The following is a 13,144-nucleotide window of genomic DNA, read 5'->3' as shown; positions in this document are numbered from 1 at the left end:
AGTAAGTTCAAGGAACTTTCTTAATCGATCCTTGAAATAATCTCTTAAATAAATTAGCATGTTATGCTGATATGTATCATTTCCAGATGACTGTAATGATATGAATGTGCTGAGCAGTAAAATACATTGTCTGTTTGGCACAGGTTTGACTTGCTGTACTGGATGTGGATTAGCACATTTTTGCAATGGTCATGCGATCCAAAAACACTGGAGAGCGTTGAAAACTCTAAAACCAGCAAGCGTCGCTTTGTGCGTTGGTGTTAGCAGCCTCTGTATGATCTATGGTAGCAGTAAGGAGACCAAACCTCTATGGTATCCATATGAGTGTTCTAATGCATTTTGCTACCTTGAGTTCCCTGTATTTGGATCTTATTTTCGCCTCCTTTTGTCCTTTTCTCCGAATTTTGAATGGTTAAATTTGTCACCCTATCCTGTTATCACAAAATGCTTTGTCAATTTTGGTGTGCTGAAAAGAACCTCCTAAGTGTGTTCTGCCAGTACAAAGAACTCAACAGCAACTTGAGTACCTTTTCTTTAAACCCCAGACCCTCCAGGCTCTGTGCATGATGTATAGCAGTTTCCACTGGATGTTCGGTGTAACACCAATTCATGTTTCCACCGAGAGATCAGATCTTGATTTAATGCTTACATTGTGGCATGCAGCAAAGGGCATGCACTTTCCTGAACAGGAAAAGCTGTACCATGAATGTTCACAGACTGCAGATTCCAACAACTGTTAGAACTGGCAAAAACTATGCATCTTACAGAGCTTATAGCCATTCCCTCCTTAAACTTCTATTCACTTGGGATTCCACTTTGGCAATAATGACCTAATCATGTGATAACCCCTGGAACGTACTTTATGAGAAAGTGTTATTCATTAAAAAGAAAAAAATATTTAGTAGTACAATAAAATTACTCCTGTATCAAATTATACTACATTACAATAAAATTACCACAGGATTCAAAAAGAGCCAGCAAGCCATCTTAAGGGAAAACTTAACTTCTCCAGTTAGTCAGATTTTCTAAATAACAATGGGTGTTTTGATTCAGTGCATGGGGTTGATTAAATCTAGGGGCATATACATTACTGGAACTAAAAGTTGCAAATGCTGTGGCCCTCCGGGACCAAGCCTGTATGTTTCATGTCTGGAAAATGGCAGCTTTATGCTTTGGTAGAAGGGGGATCTGGCAGACAGACTCTTCGCATTTCTTTAAACATTTTGTGCTGTCCTTGTTCATAGCTTAATTAGGAATTGCCACTTGTGGGTCTTGAGACCTTACTCTGTCTCCCTCATCCACAAACCAGAGTCTATTTTCCACACTACAGACCACACGGTAGTAATAGTGCTCACGGTGTTTCTGAAGATGAGGTTCCAGCCATCAAAGGCGATGTTCAGGGGGTCCCACAGCACCTCCACAGAGGTCTCCTTCACAGATTTAAACTTCAGGCCCTCGGGCTGCGGGAGATCTGAGCGGTTCAGAGCAAACACAGGCTTTCTTATTTATTTGCATTCAAACTCTTCAGACAACATATGTAGATTTTAATAAACTGAGCACAAAATAGCTGAACTGGCGTTATCATACAGGATATGAAGAACTTAACTAACTGAAATTATTGGGAAATAATAATAATAATAACTGTAACAATAATAATAATAAAAATAATAAAAACAAAGGTTATATTCATAAGTATAGGTAAGATAGTGGTTAATGATAAGCATCTTTAACAAATGGGCATTCTAATGGTGTCTAGACATAACTGCATTAGGCAATGCAGCAGAGAGCTTTTTCTGTTTCATTATTTAGCTGATGCCATTAACCAGAGCCACATATATAATGTAGATAAGATATTTTCATATTGCGCATATTTACCTATATATATATGCAGCATGGTTTTCATGGAAGAAATTAAGCCCATGTGTGCACCTGTATAAAGGGCTAATATTTAAAAACTGTATGCTAATCACTGGACAGAGCAAAGGTGTTTGCTGAAGGCTCGGCTAGCTCAACATTAGCCTTATGTCATTTTTATTGGCTGCAACCCAAAGGGTCAATGTTCCATCGCTTGCATTCAGCAATGGCCAATACACTGTAGGCTGAATACTGATGTTGCAGATATTAGGCTGTGTGTATCAAATGGTGTTTCGCTGGCAGTAGCTGACATAGAGTCAATTTGGCCCTGTTATAGATAACCCACTGCTGGCACATTTCAAAACATCTTTTCTGGAAAATTGAATAGACCTTCAAACTACCAACATAGCCTGCTGACTGAAGTATGAAATATAGCACAGAATTACTGGACAAAAATGACTTTCTGATTGATTAGTAATAGCCGTTGGATTACAGCAGAAACAAAAGCAAGCCAGAGTTGGTCTTAAATGCTGACTACACAGGCCACTTTGACAGGGCAAGTAACCGAATAAAAATCTACAGCCATGAAGCAGCGAACGACGGTTGGGTTGACCTACGCGTAGCCACGCGGGCGCTCACGGGAACGCTCCTCTTGTTGTTGAGGATGGCGTAGACGCTGATCAGGTACTCCACGCCTGGCTCCAGTTCGCGGATGGTGGCGGCTTTCTTGTCGCCCGGTACGTGCATCTCGAGTTCCAGCCCGCCAGGGGCGGTTGGAACATAAGTGATCAGGTACTCTGTCACAGTCATCTCGTTGACCCAGGTCAGGTTCACCGTCTCTGGGTTCACCTCTGTCACGGTCAGGTCCTTGGGAGGAGACACTGCCAATAAAAGAGAAGTTATGATGATTAATGAATGAATTTATCACCTTGTGGTCTATAAAGTTCCCCCTGTGTACAAGCTCATATTATTATTATTATTATTATTATTATTATTATTATTATTATTCAACAACAACAATAATCATCGTCATCATCATCATAAACATCACATTTCCTGCCCATTATACCAACAGGCAGGACAGTGACCAGTATGCGATTTATGGACTCTAAAGTAAAAGATAAAGTGATCTGAAAGCTGTTTATAGAGTAATGATATTTTTAATAATTCTTTGAGAACTCATGGCATGTACTCTAGATAAGAAGGTGGTCAGAATCACAGATTCAAAAAGAGAAATCTCAAAAGCATCTGCTCTATGTCTGCAGTAATTATTCCTCCCTCCACCCTCGCTTTTCCAGGAAATGAGAGGTGCCCAGAGGCAAACAGAGAAGGCAGACAGTGTTATGTAAAGGTTCTGAAAAAGAGTTTGACGCAAATATTAACTCCTTCAGGAAGTTTGCTGACAGTGTTTAGTCAGACAGAAAAATAAGTGAATGATGTCCTTTTTTGTCTGTTCCTATCAAAATGTCATGATATTAACTCCTGATATTTTTCTGAGTTGATGTCAGTGAACAAAAAGGTTCTCCATGGGATAGCTTAGTACAGGTTGCATTTGTGGTTGCATCATGTGACTTAAAAGAACATTTTTTTTCATTTATCCTATATGGAGTAAACAAGTTTATTACATGCTGAATGTAGAGAAAGAAGAAAACATGCATTTGTGAAATATGCTGACATCCCATAATATCATCCCGCACCGTCCGCCGTCTTACCTTCGGAACAATCTGCACCGATGAGGCCCTCGTCACAGATGCACTGCCCATTGACGCAGCGCCCCCTGTCGTTGCAGTTGTTGGAGCACGCGAGGTCCCCGCAGTCCTCCCCCACGAAGCCGCTGTCGCAGACGCACATCCCGTTGATGCAGCGCCCCCTGTTGTTGCAGTTTTCGGGGCAGGTGAGCGAGGAGCAGTCCGTGCCGGTGAAACCCTCCAGGCACACGCACTTGCCGTCCACGCAGTAGCCCCGGTCCCGGCAGTTGTTGGGGCAGGTGCGGACGCTGCAGTCCTCGCCGGAGTACCCTTCCTTGCACACGCACTGCCCTTTGACGCACCGGCCGCGGTTCCGGCAGTTGTTGGGGCAGGTCATCGTGCCGCAGTCTCGACCGCCGAAGCCGGAGTAGCACACGCACTTGCCGTCGACGCAGTCGCCGCGCCCCTGGCAGTCGTTGGGGCAGGTGCGGACGCTGCAGTCCTCGCCTGCGAAGCCCTCCTTGCACACGCACTGGCCGTTGACGCAGAGTCCCCTGTTCTGGCAGCTGTTGGGGCAGGAGAGCTCGCCGCAGTCCTCGCCCTGGAAACCCGCGTCGCACACGCACTCGCCGTACACGCAGCGGCCCCTGTTGTTGCAGTTGTCCGGGCAGGACAGCTCCCCGCAGTCGTTGCCCTGGTAGCCGGGGTCGCAGATGCACATGCCGTTGAAGCAGTGGCCGCGCCCGTTGCAGTTGTTGGGGCAGGTCATCTTGGAGCAGTCCTCGCCGGTGTAGCCAGCGCTGCACACGCACTTGCCGTCCACGCAGAAGCCGCGGTTGTTGCAGTTGCCGGGGCAGGTGAGCTCGCCGCAGTCCTCCCCGGTGAAGCCCTCCTCGCAGTAGCAGGTGCCGTTGTCGCAGCGGCCGCGGTCGAAGCAGTCGTTGGGGCAGATGAGCTCGGAGCAGTCGAACCCGGTCCAGGGCTCGTCGCAGACGCACTCCCCTTCATCGCAGTGCCCGCGGCCCAGGCAGTTGTTCGGGCACTCGCTCTCGGAGCAGTCGTCGCCCGAGTATCCTTCTGCGCAAACGCACGCGCCGTCGATGCACCGTCCGTGTTCGCCGCAGTCCACCGCGCACAGCTCGGTGCTGCAGTCCTCGCCGCCGAAGCCATCGAAGCAGACGCACTTGCCGTCCACGCAGCGCCCCTGGTCCTGGCAGTCCTCCGGGCACTCGGGCTCAGAGCAGTTGCTCCCCTTCCAGCCGGCCTCGCACACGCAGCCACAGGAGTCTGTGCTGTAGTTGCCATGGCCGCTGCAGTACGGCTTGGTCCCCACCTCACCTGAAGAGGAACAGGGAACGTCAAGTCAATCACCAAATGAAGCGTCAAAATGGGATATCAAGCTTGCCTCATCATTTCTTTGTACTCTGAACACATGACATAATGAGAATAAATTATTATAAAAATAATCAAAGGACCATAATTTTAACTTACATCATTTCTATTGTCTTATGTTTCAATGTTACATTAGAATGTGATTTCCACTGTGATGCATTTTGTGCTACCAATCTCTGTTAGACCCCTCAGTCCGTACCTGTAACCTGCGCCCCACAGCAGCCAGCTCCCATGGTGCACTGCTCCCTCAGGGCGGACACCTCGGCCTCCAGCATCTCCAGCCGGTTCAGCAGGTCCTTCAGCTCCGGGAGGTGGCTGTCACAGCCACAGGCCTGCCGGGGGATGTTGATGCGGTGGGTGAAGACGATCTGGTTCTCCCCGTCCACGGTGTGATGCTCGGCGGCGTGAGGGTCCGACAGGGGGGAGGGGCCAGGGGCGGGTTTGGGCTTGACGTCGGTCACGTCGGGGGAGTCCAGGTCCACACTGCACAGGGAACTCCCGGGCACATTGATGTTGTAGACGTGGTTGAAGACGACGGGCTGGTCGGGGCTGGGGAGGGTGACGTTCTCCATGGTGGGGGGCATCAGGGACTCCCTCCGGTGGCGGACGATCTTCTTCACCAGGCCGCCGCTGGTGAGCTGGAGCAGGATGGCAGTAGCCACACAGCCCAGGAAGAGGGCTTGCATCCCCATGTTCAGCTACTGTCACCAAGGTCTGGTAGCTCCAGGTGACAGCTGACTGGAACTCTTGCTAAAAAATTGGGAGGGGGATTGCCTATGCAATCTGGCAAGAAGAAATGGACAATGTCAGTGGGGTATTAAAGGAAAGATTAGTCTATAGACTTATCTGTAGGCTCTGAAAATGGGAGTTTGAAAGAGACCCTCATATTAAGACATTTTTAGGATTAGGCTTAAGCATTCAAAATCACTTAGGATTTTAACAGCTAATCACTTGGTTCACTGCTTATTTGTTCTGAAAAGACCACCCTCCTCCTCCAGGAAAAAGGGGCATCATTAGCCATGGGAGAGTGAGGCATCATTTCGGTGGAGCTGTCAAGCATTATCCATGGATCAAGTCATTGACTGGTTTCTCAGTGTCTGACATGTCATGGGAGAACCAGTCCGCTTTGGCTCAGAAAGCCTCGCCTTCCCAAGAATGAGTGTGACTAAAACAGCTACAAACCACCCCAATTCATTCACTGTGGACCAAGCGAGGTAAACAGCTGAACATCATGTGCGGTGAATGTTGGTGGTATAAGTTTTAAATCAACGCAACAAAGACAATTAAAAAGGGACAAAGCATTCCTATGGGAGAGATCTCCAGACAGATTTACTCTTTGCTCAGAAACATTTACAATGTTATTGTGCTGAACTGGCCCAGTTAAGCGTCAGCAATCATGTACAAGTGGTATGAAAACCAAGGTGGAACATGTGGCCTAATGAGCCACAGCTTATTTTCCACTGGTGTTTCCCTCCCTAAAGGCTTCCTTTAGCTGACGGCAGGCAACACCTGCAATTGGGGAACCACCAACCTCCCCACACCCCAGTCCAAGCTGACAGATTGATATTAGCCCGTTGAAGACAATCTGCATAGCGTCTGCTCTTTTTGACATTCAGGGCTGCCGCCAACCCACAAATCACCAGATTGGCAGCCTTTGATCACTGTCTGGATTCCCGTCCACGCTTTGCTTGGCAATTTTTATCTCTCTTAAGTTACACACAGGAAGCAAGTCTCATATTATGCCATGCTGGAGGGATGCTGTTTTTTAAAGAGTAATAGCCGGTCGGAAAATGAACAGAAATAAAATAGCGGTGGTGGAAACAGCTGTAAAACACTGTGTCTCCCCTTTGATGTCGTTAGCCTGGATTCCTGGGTGGTTGAGTGCTCTCTGTCTGGGGTGTGCCGTGAAATGTAACAAACAGTACGCAGGAACTTAGGTGCAGAGAACTCTGTTAATTAGATTAGCCGTGATTCTCAGCTCTGTAATCAGAGTATGATTAGCCCAATCAGATTGGTGAAATTTTTTTGCCAACACAGCAGGGAGAAGCTTTGCCAAAAGGTAAATTGGCACCTTTGACTAATTATGTGCTTGCTGGCCGCTCACAGATTTTTTTTTTTTCAAACTTTCCAGCTTTCAACTGCCAGATAATATCTACACAATGCATATTTTAGCAAGTCTTTGCTGCGTTGACAGCTCCTGCTTCTCTCGAATTGACACAATGTATATCTGTCTTCCCAGCAGGGATGACAACATTTCCTTACACTTCTTCCTATTAACGTATCATATGCAGTGGGATAAAGTGCGATGATGGTCTCATGCGGATTTACGCCTCTCTTTTAACAATCGCACGCGTTTCCATCTTCCTTGAACCGTAGCCTATACGAGGGCGATTCTCCTGAAAAATCTTATATATTAGCAGTAATCATGTTGCTTTTTGTTTGAATTTATTTCTGTCTTCTAAATTGCTGAATTAAACAAACATTTTATCAGCCGAGTACAGTTGAGTACAGTATATAACAGACCTTTGGGGAATTGAAAATGGTCATTTGTTATGAGGAACAGAAGGTCTCAGTAACTCTCAGACTCCTGGACTGTTTTTCTTTTATATATTTTTAGCAAAAATGATTTCTGAACCAACCCCTGGAGAAGCCCTTCTCCAGGCTTACCCAGCTACCAGTGCAATGATGGCTACTGTGCGTGGGACCATGAACTGGGCCAGGAGGGACGCCAAGGGGCCGATTGACTGCACACAGCCTGGATGAACACCAGAGTCTTCGGGGAGATCGTAAATCCTCCTTCAGCAGCGTGAGAGCAAAAGGCTGACAGCCACTGACAGGGTGAGGTCGTTTACAGGTAATTTCCTCTAAAGAGCTCATTTCCCCTCCACCCCTCTACTGAAGTGTGATTAACAGAGCTGACAGGCTTCTCCCAGGACCACTAAGGGGGTGGGGGGGGTGGTTTTGGCAATCACAGAGCCACACAAGCAGACGGCGGGGGGGGGGGGGGCACCTCCGTGAAGGCGACACAGATCGGCATGTTCAGGCCTGTGCCTCCAGGGACCCAGAAAAATACAAATAAATAAAAACCTCCCTGCCCTAGAGCCTTATCCCGCCTAACTTTTGTTGCCAGGGCATCAGACAAACCAGGGATCAAATCGACAAAATGGTTGGAAAATTGCTTTGAATCACTACTGGGGTTTAGTGCTGCATGGGTGGCTGCTGCTTCTTTGGAGGGTTGATTCCTGTCTGTCAAGGGGACTCCCAAGGCAATGCTAGAAAGTCATGGAGCCCCTCTTTGTGCACATCTTAACGGTAATAATGGGGAAGAACTCCTCCTGCGGTCATCTCTCTCCCTGTCTCTATCTCTGTCACTCTCTCTCTCTCTCTCACGCGTGATGACCTGCGTGGGCCCAGATGTGTTAATATGGCAGACATCTGGGTGAAGATAAGAACCAGTGCAGGTAAAATGTTTGGAAGTGGGAAACCATAGCGATTCAACCCCCCCATACCCCACCGCCCCAGCATAGGAAATGGACAATGGACTTTTTTGTTTTTTCAGACCTAAGTGCCTGAAGTTAAGGCAGACTGCAAAATTCAGCTGGAAAAGTTAGCTAGACCATAGGCGCAGGGCCATCTCTTTGGATTGTTTAAAATGATATGAAGCGGTTACTTGATCATGTGTGATTCAAAATAGCACAGACACGTATGGAAAATATACCCTGAAGACACATGAAATACATGTTACTATATAAATTAATTTACTACAGAAATACTATTTTTAGGCTATGTTGGCAGGAGGAATTTTGCTGTCCTCATAAAAGTCTGAACTAAGGAAACAATTCGGCACTGGTGCTAAATTACGTTTTGCAGAACAGCCAAACCCAGGAACACATACTACAGATTCAGTATATCATTTGCAGTGACACACGATGAAGGAATATGGGTCTTTGACCTACATATTGGACTCCCAATGCGGAATACTCACAGTCTGCAAATAAATCTGTAGGAAACATGGCACATTCTTTGGTCCCTGGGACCCTGTCTGGAGCAATGGCTGGCATCCTCAACTCTGATTTCACACGTTTTACTCTCGGCTAAGTTTCCTACTTTGAACTACTTCAAAAAGCATATGTGTTTTATATTGAATGAAACACACAGGCTGTGCTGACTATGGACAGGACCTTCTTGAAATCCAACGGCTGATATCAAACAGCTTCCCAGTGTGATTTGCCTACTTTTATCAGATTGATCTTATGGGGGTGTGCCCATACATAAAAAAACTGAATTTGGTAGAAGAGATGATGTAGGCTCAATTTGGGCATGCGTGTCTGTGAGCGTCCGGGAAAGCAACATGGAGGTGAAGAAACTGGTCAATAATACCGATGTTGTCATAAAATAAGCATATGGCCATATATCCTACATCTGTGCAAAGTGTTCCATTGCATTAGAGACTGTATGGCTTGGAAATAGCTGAATAGTTAAATAGATACATAACCACCCCATCATACATTGTGTCCCATAGCCAAGCAAAGGAATGTCAGCAATCCCATTGAAAGCTTTGTCTTTGATGCTCATTTCCAAGGTAGGCTGAGTGCGCTTTATTCTATGACTGCTTAAGGTTTCATTTCATGGGTAATAGCTCTGGTGCTAGGGAATGCACTGTTAAAATGCTGTAATGTCTCCCTGGGGTAGTGTGTTCATCAGTGCTTTTTGATTTTGAATGCACTTTGTACAGTAGTGATCATTTACCCCTAATGCATCATTTAAAAGAGAAGTTACTGCATCCAATCATTTCACCTCATGCTCCCTTGTATCAGAGCAATCTTGCATAAATGTGCTGCAACGGTAACAGGTAAACCAAGTGAGCAAAGTCAGAGGAGTCATAATGTGTGCTGGCTGAAACTATGCAACTGTACAGCATCACGCACCTCTGATGAGATCAGGCAAGAAGGCAAGGAGTGTTAAGTTGGCTCGCGATCAAGCTTTGGTGCGGCATTGTTCAGGTGTCATGGTCTTGCGCTGTACAGTGGCAATCGCCTCTCCCTCTCAGTCATGTTAATAAAACAAAGCACTTTCAAAGAATGAACGATTGAAAGAACAAAAAAATAAATAAAGAAATCCATTAGCTTTAACTTTTTTGGGCTTGCGTGAATAACACCATGCTCTGTAATTTGTCAAAAGTAAATAAATTAATGAATAACTGAATAAAAAAAAGGAGTCATTGCTGAGAATAATAGCTCTTTGAAATAACCTAGTAAATGGGATTCATTATCACCGGACGTAATTTCCCTGGAGTTTTCCACCTCTCGTGCCAGACTCCCCATTACTGTGACTACTGACTGTTACCCATTCTCCAGCCGTGCGCTCGTTAGGGTAATGTGGAAATGCTTGCTTGCCCCAGCCAGGGGCACCAGTCATCTCTCATGCCAGGCATTCCTTCCCTTCAAGCCTCCTACACTGGAGACACAGACCTCTCTGTACACTGAAGGTTTTCTTGTTTGATATTTCTTTATTTCTTTATTTTAAATTTCAGTGCAATTTTCCATGTCTGATTCTGAGATAAAATTATTCTCAGCCTATTTTCGTCCCCTGTGCTTTCGATCCCGATTTTGCAGTTCAGCATGCCTCATTAATACTGAGAGAGAATGGGATCTATTATACAACAGTTGAATTAGATTTAACACAAACAAACACACACGACCTAGTGAAGCAGCATTAACAAGTGTGTTTGCTATTTGTTTTAAGTTAATAGAGTGAAATGAGGGAGTAAGACCCCAGCATGCGCATAACCCCATTTTTAACGCATATTTAGCACTAAAAGCTTTTAAAAAGTTCAGAAATACAAAGAAAGCAGGAATGACTATTTGCTGAAACAATTGTTTTATTGCTTGTACGTTACAAGTGCTTTTTTAAAAGTCTAGCAGATATAAAACACCCTTCATCACATGCTTCAAATTCATTACTTACTAAGAAATGCTTCTGGAGTAGTCTATTAATTAAAGAGCGGTCGAAAGCTAGCCAGCAAATTGCTTTTGGAAAAAGATGTCACTTTTAAAATGGAATAATCTCAACCTTATCATGTGGGCAATTTCCCACGGATTGACAGCTCACTGCTGTGAGGGAGTCTTTCAGATGACCAGAAACCTCTGCTTCACGCTGGTATAATTAGATCCGTGTGGCGGCACTCAGAAATTTGCCACGTGTATAGAATGACAATTAAGTTTTAATGGCAGGTCACTCGATTCTTCACGCGGCTACCACTTACCTCATGCGTGACAGCATGTGTAAGACACAGATCAAATTAATTACTCCATACAGATGGTGTAACTGAACGCCAAATAGGTATGAAGGAGTGATTGTGTTGCGATGATTCGGCCATTCATGATGAAACATAATTTGACTTTGATTCGTTTCTCAGAGTGGTGTGTGTTCCAGGCCATGATAATAACAATCTGCATTTCATGTTGAATCAGCTACTATTGCCCATCCCATATGATTAGCCACTGTACTCCACAATTTTAGATATCCAATCAAACAATTCTCATGTAGGTAAAGTCTCAGCTTTTATTAAGTATTTTCACAGCACTTTTTACACATTGTTTCTGCTGCTGCTATCAGAAGTTACATCATCAATGAAGACAAGTGAGCTAGCATCTGTTGCAGCCATACATGACCAAACCATCACACCCCCATCACCATGTTTCACAGATGAGAGTGGCTGCTTTAGATGTTGGACAGTTCCTTTTGACCTCCTCACTTTGCTCTTGCCATCCCTCTGATACAAGTGAAACTTTGTCTCATCTGTCCACAAGACTTTTTTCCAGAACTCTGAAGGCCCTTTTAGGTACTTCTTAGGAGACTGTAACCTGGCTATCCTGTTTTTGATGCAAACTAGTGGTTTGCATCTTGCAGTGTAGCCACTTTAGTCCTGTTCACAAAATATTATGTGGATAGTAGTCAATAACACATCCACACCTACCTCCTGAAGAGTGCTTCTGACTGGTGTTTGAGGGTTTTTGTTTATTATGGTGAGAATTATTCGATCATCAACTGTAGAGGTCTTCCTTTGCCTACAAGGTCCTTTGCTATTACTGATCTCACCAGTGCTCTCTTTCTTCTTAATGATATTCCAAATAGTTGATTATGAATTTTATATAATAATAATAATAATAATAATAATAGGTATAAGTATTATTTTGTCATCAGAGGGATTCGTTTTAGCACAGAAGCCTTTGTAGACTCCAAACACTCCAAATGGTGGGACCACTGCTGTTCATACAAAGTTTCATTCCATTGCAGGTAAGGGTGTCTTCTATCCCACCACCCCACCCACCCTACCCACTCTCCCAATACAACGTCTGCACTTTTCACATTTCCGTTGCTTTTCTGGGAGATGTCCTCCTGTTCAGGTGAAAGAAATGCGTCTGTCGGCACACAGCCTGGCATCGCAACGCTCGGCCCCGCCCCGTTGTATGCCGTTACGTTCTGCAGCGGAAATGCTATCTTGACAGCTGAGTCCTGGTGACAAATCGTCAGAGGTGAACTTGTGGTAAACTTCAGGAACCCCGTTGGGCACGGAGAAGTCAGCCACTTCCGAGGGCACAACCCCTGCAAAACGCAGTTATGCCCCTTCCACAGATGCGGCCTTGTGTCACATCGGAAGCAGCAGAATTACGGCACTTTTAAGTTGCCTTGATGCCTTTTCCAGATCTTTCCATTTCATCCCTCCACCCATCCATCCTAAAGCTTTTTTTTTAGACTTGGTTCTGGGGGATCACTTAACAATCCATGAAAAACCGTTCATAATTTAGATGATTTTGTGTGTCGTAATCAAGTAACAGCAGGTTTAAAACAGTGATGGGTTTTGGACCGAGATAAGCTTGTAATGTGTCTTCTGGTGCATGAAGGAGAGTCAAGGAGGAGAGTTAATCTTCTGCTCGCACTTACTGGAATGCAAAGAATGACTAGTGATAGATGCTTTCCTGTTACACTTAGTCATAAACAGTAAAAGAGTTAAGAGTTGCAGTTTATTATAGTGTCCCAGATTTGAGGCCCCAAAATAATAAAGCTTTACAACATTGTTTTTTCATGGTTGTTTTCCTTCTCCAGTTCAAAATAAATAACATTTTTGGTACCCGTTTTCCCATTTGGTTACTACACAAGAAAAATTTTAATCTTACTGAGACACAAGAATGTGTAAAAATATGCAG

The 13,144-nt window shown here is 45.0% G+C and overlaps 1 protein-coding gene across 4 annotated transcripts in view; it reads right to left on the bottom strand.

The window, feature by feature from the left end:
• tncb (tenascin Cb) overlaps nt 1-13,144 on the bottom strand; it is a 50,661-nt gene that overhangs the window by 28,801 nt on the left and 8,716 nt on the right. For all 4 annotated transcript variants that reach the window (XM_064354421.1, XM_064354423.1, XM_064354424.1 and 1 more), the window contains exons 2-5: nt 5,134-5,717; nt 3,567-4,880; nt 2,472-2,735; nt 1,356-1,471 (exon numbers count right to left, since the gene is read on the bottom strand). In XM_064354421.1, coding sequence (XP_064210491.1) covers nt 1,356-1,471; nt 2,472-2,735; nt 3,567-4,880; nt 5,134-5,626 — 2,187 coding nt within the window. In that variant the 5' untranslated portion in view covers nt 5,627-5,717. The remainder of the gene's footprint in view (nt 1-1,355; nt 1,472-2,471; nt 2,736-3,566; nt 4,881-5,133; nt 5,718-13,144) is intronic.

This window comes from Anguilla rostrata, chromosome 10, assembly GCF_018555375.3.
Source record: "Anguilla rostrata isolate EN2019 chromosome 10, ASM1855537v3, whole genome shotgun sequence".
NCBI classification, from domain to species: domain Eukaryota; kingdom Metazoa; phylum Chordata; class Actinopteri; order Anguilliformes; family Anguillidae; genus Anguilla; species Anguilla rostrata.
Note: the sequence above shows the minus strand (reverse complement) of the source record. Positions and strands in the feature narration are given on the sequence as shown.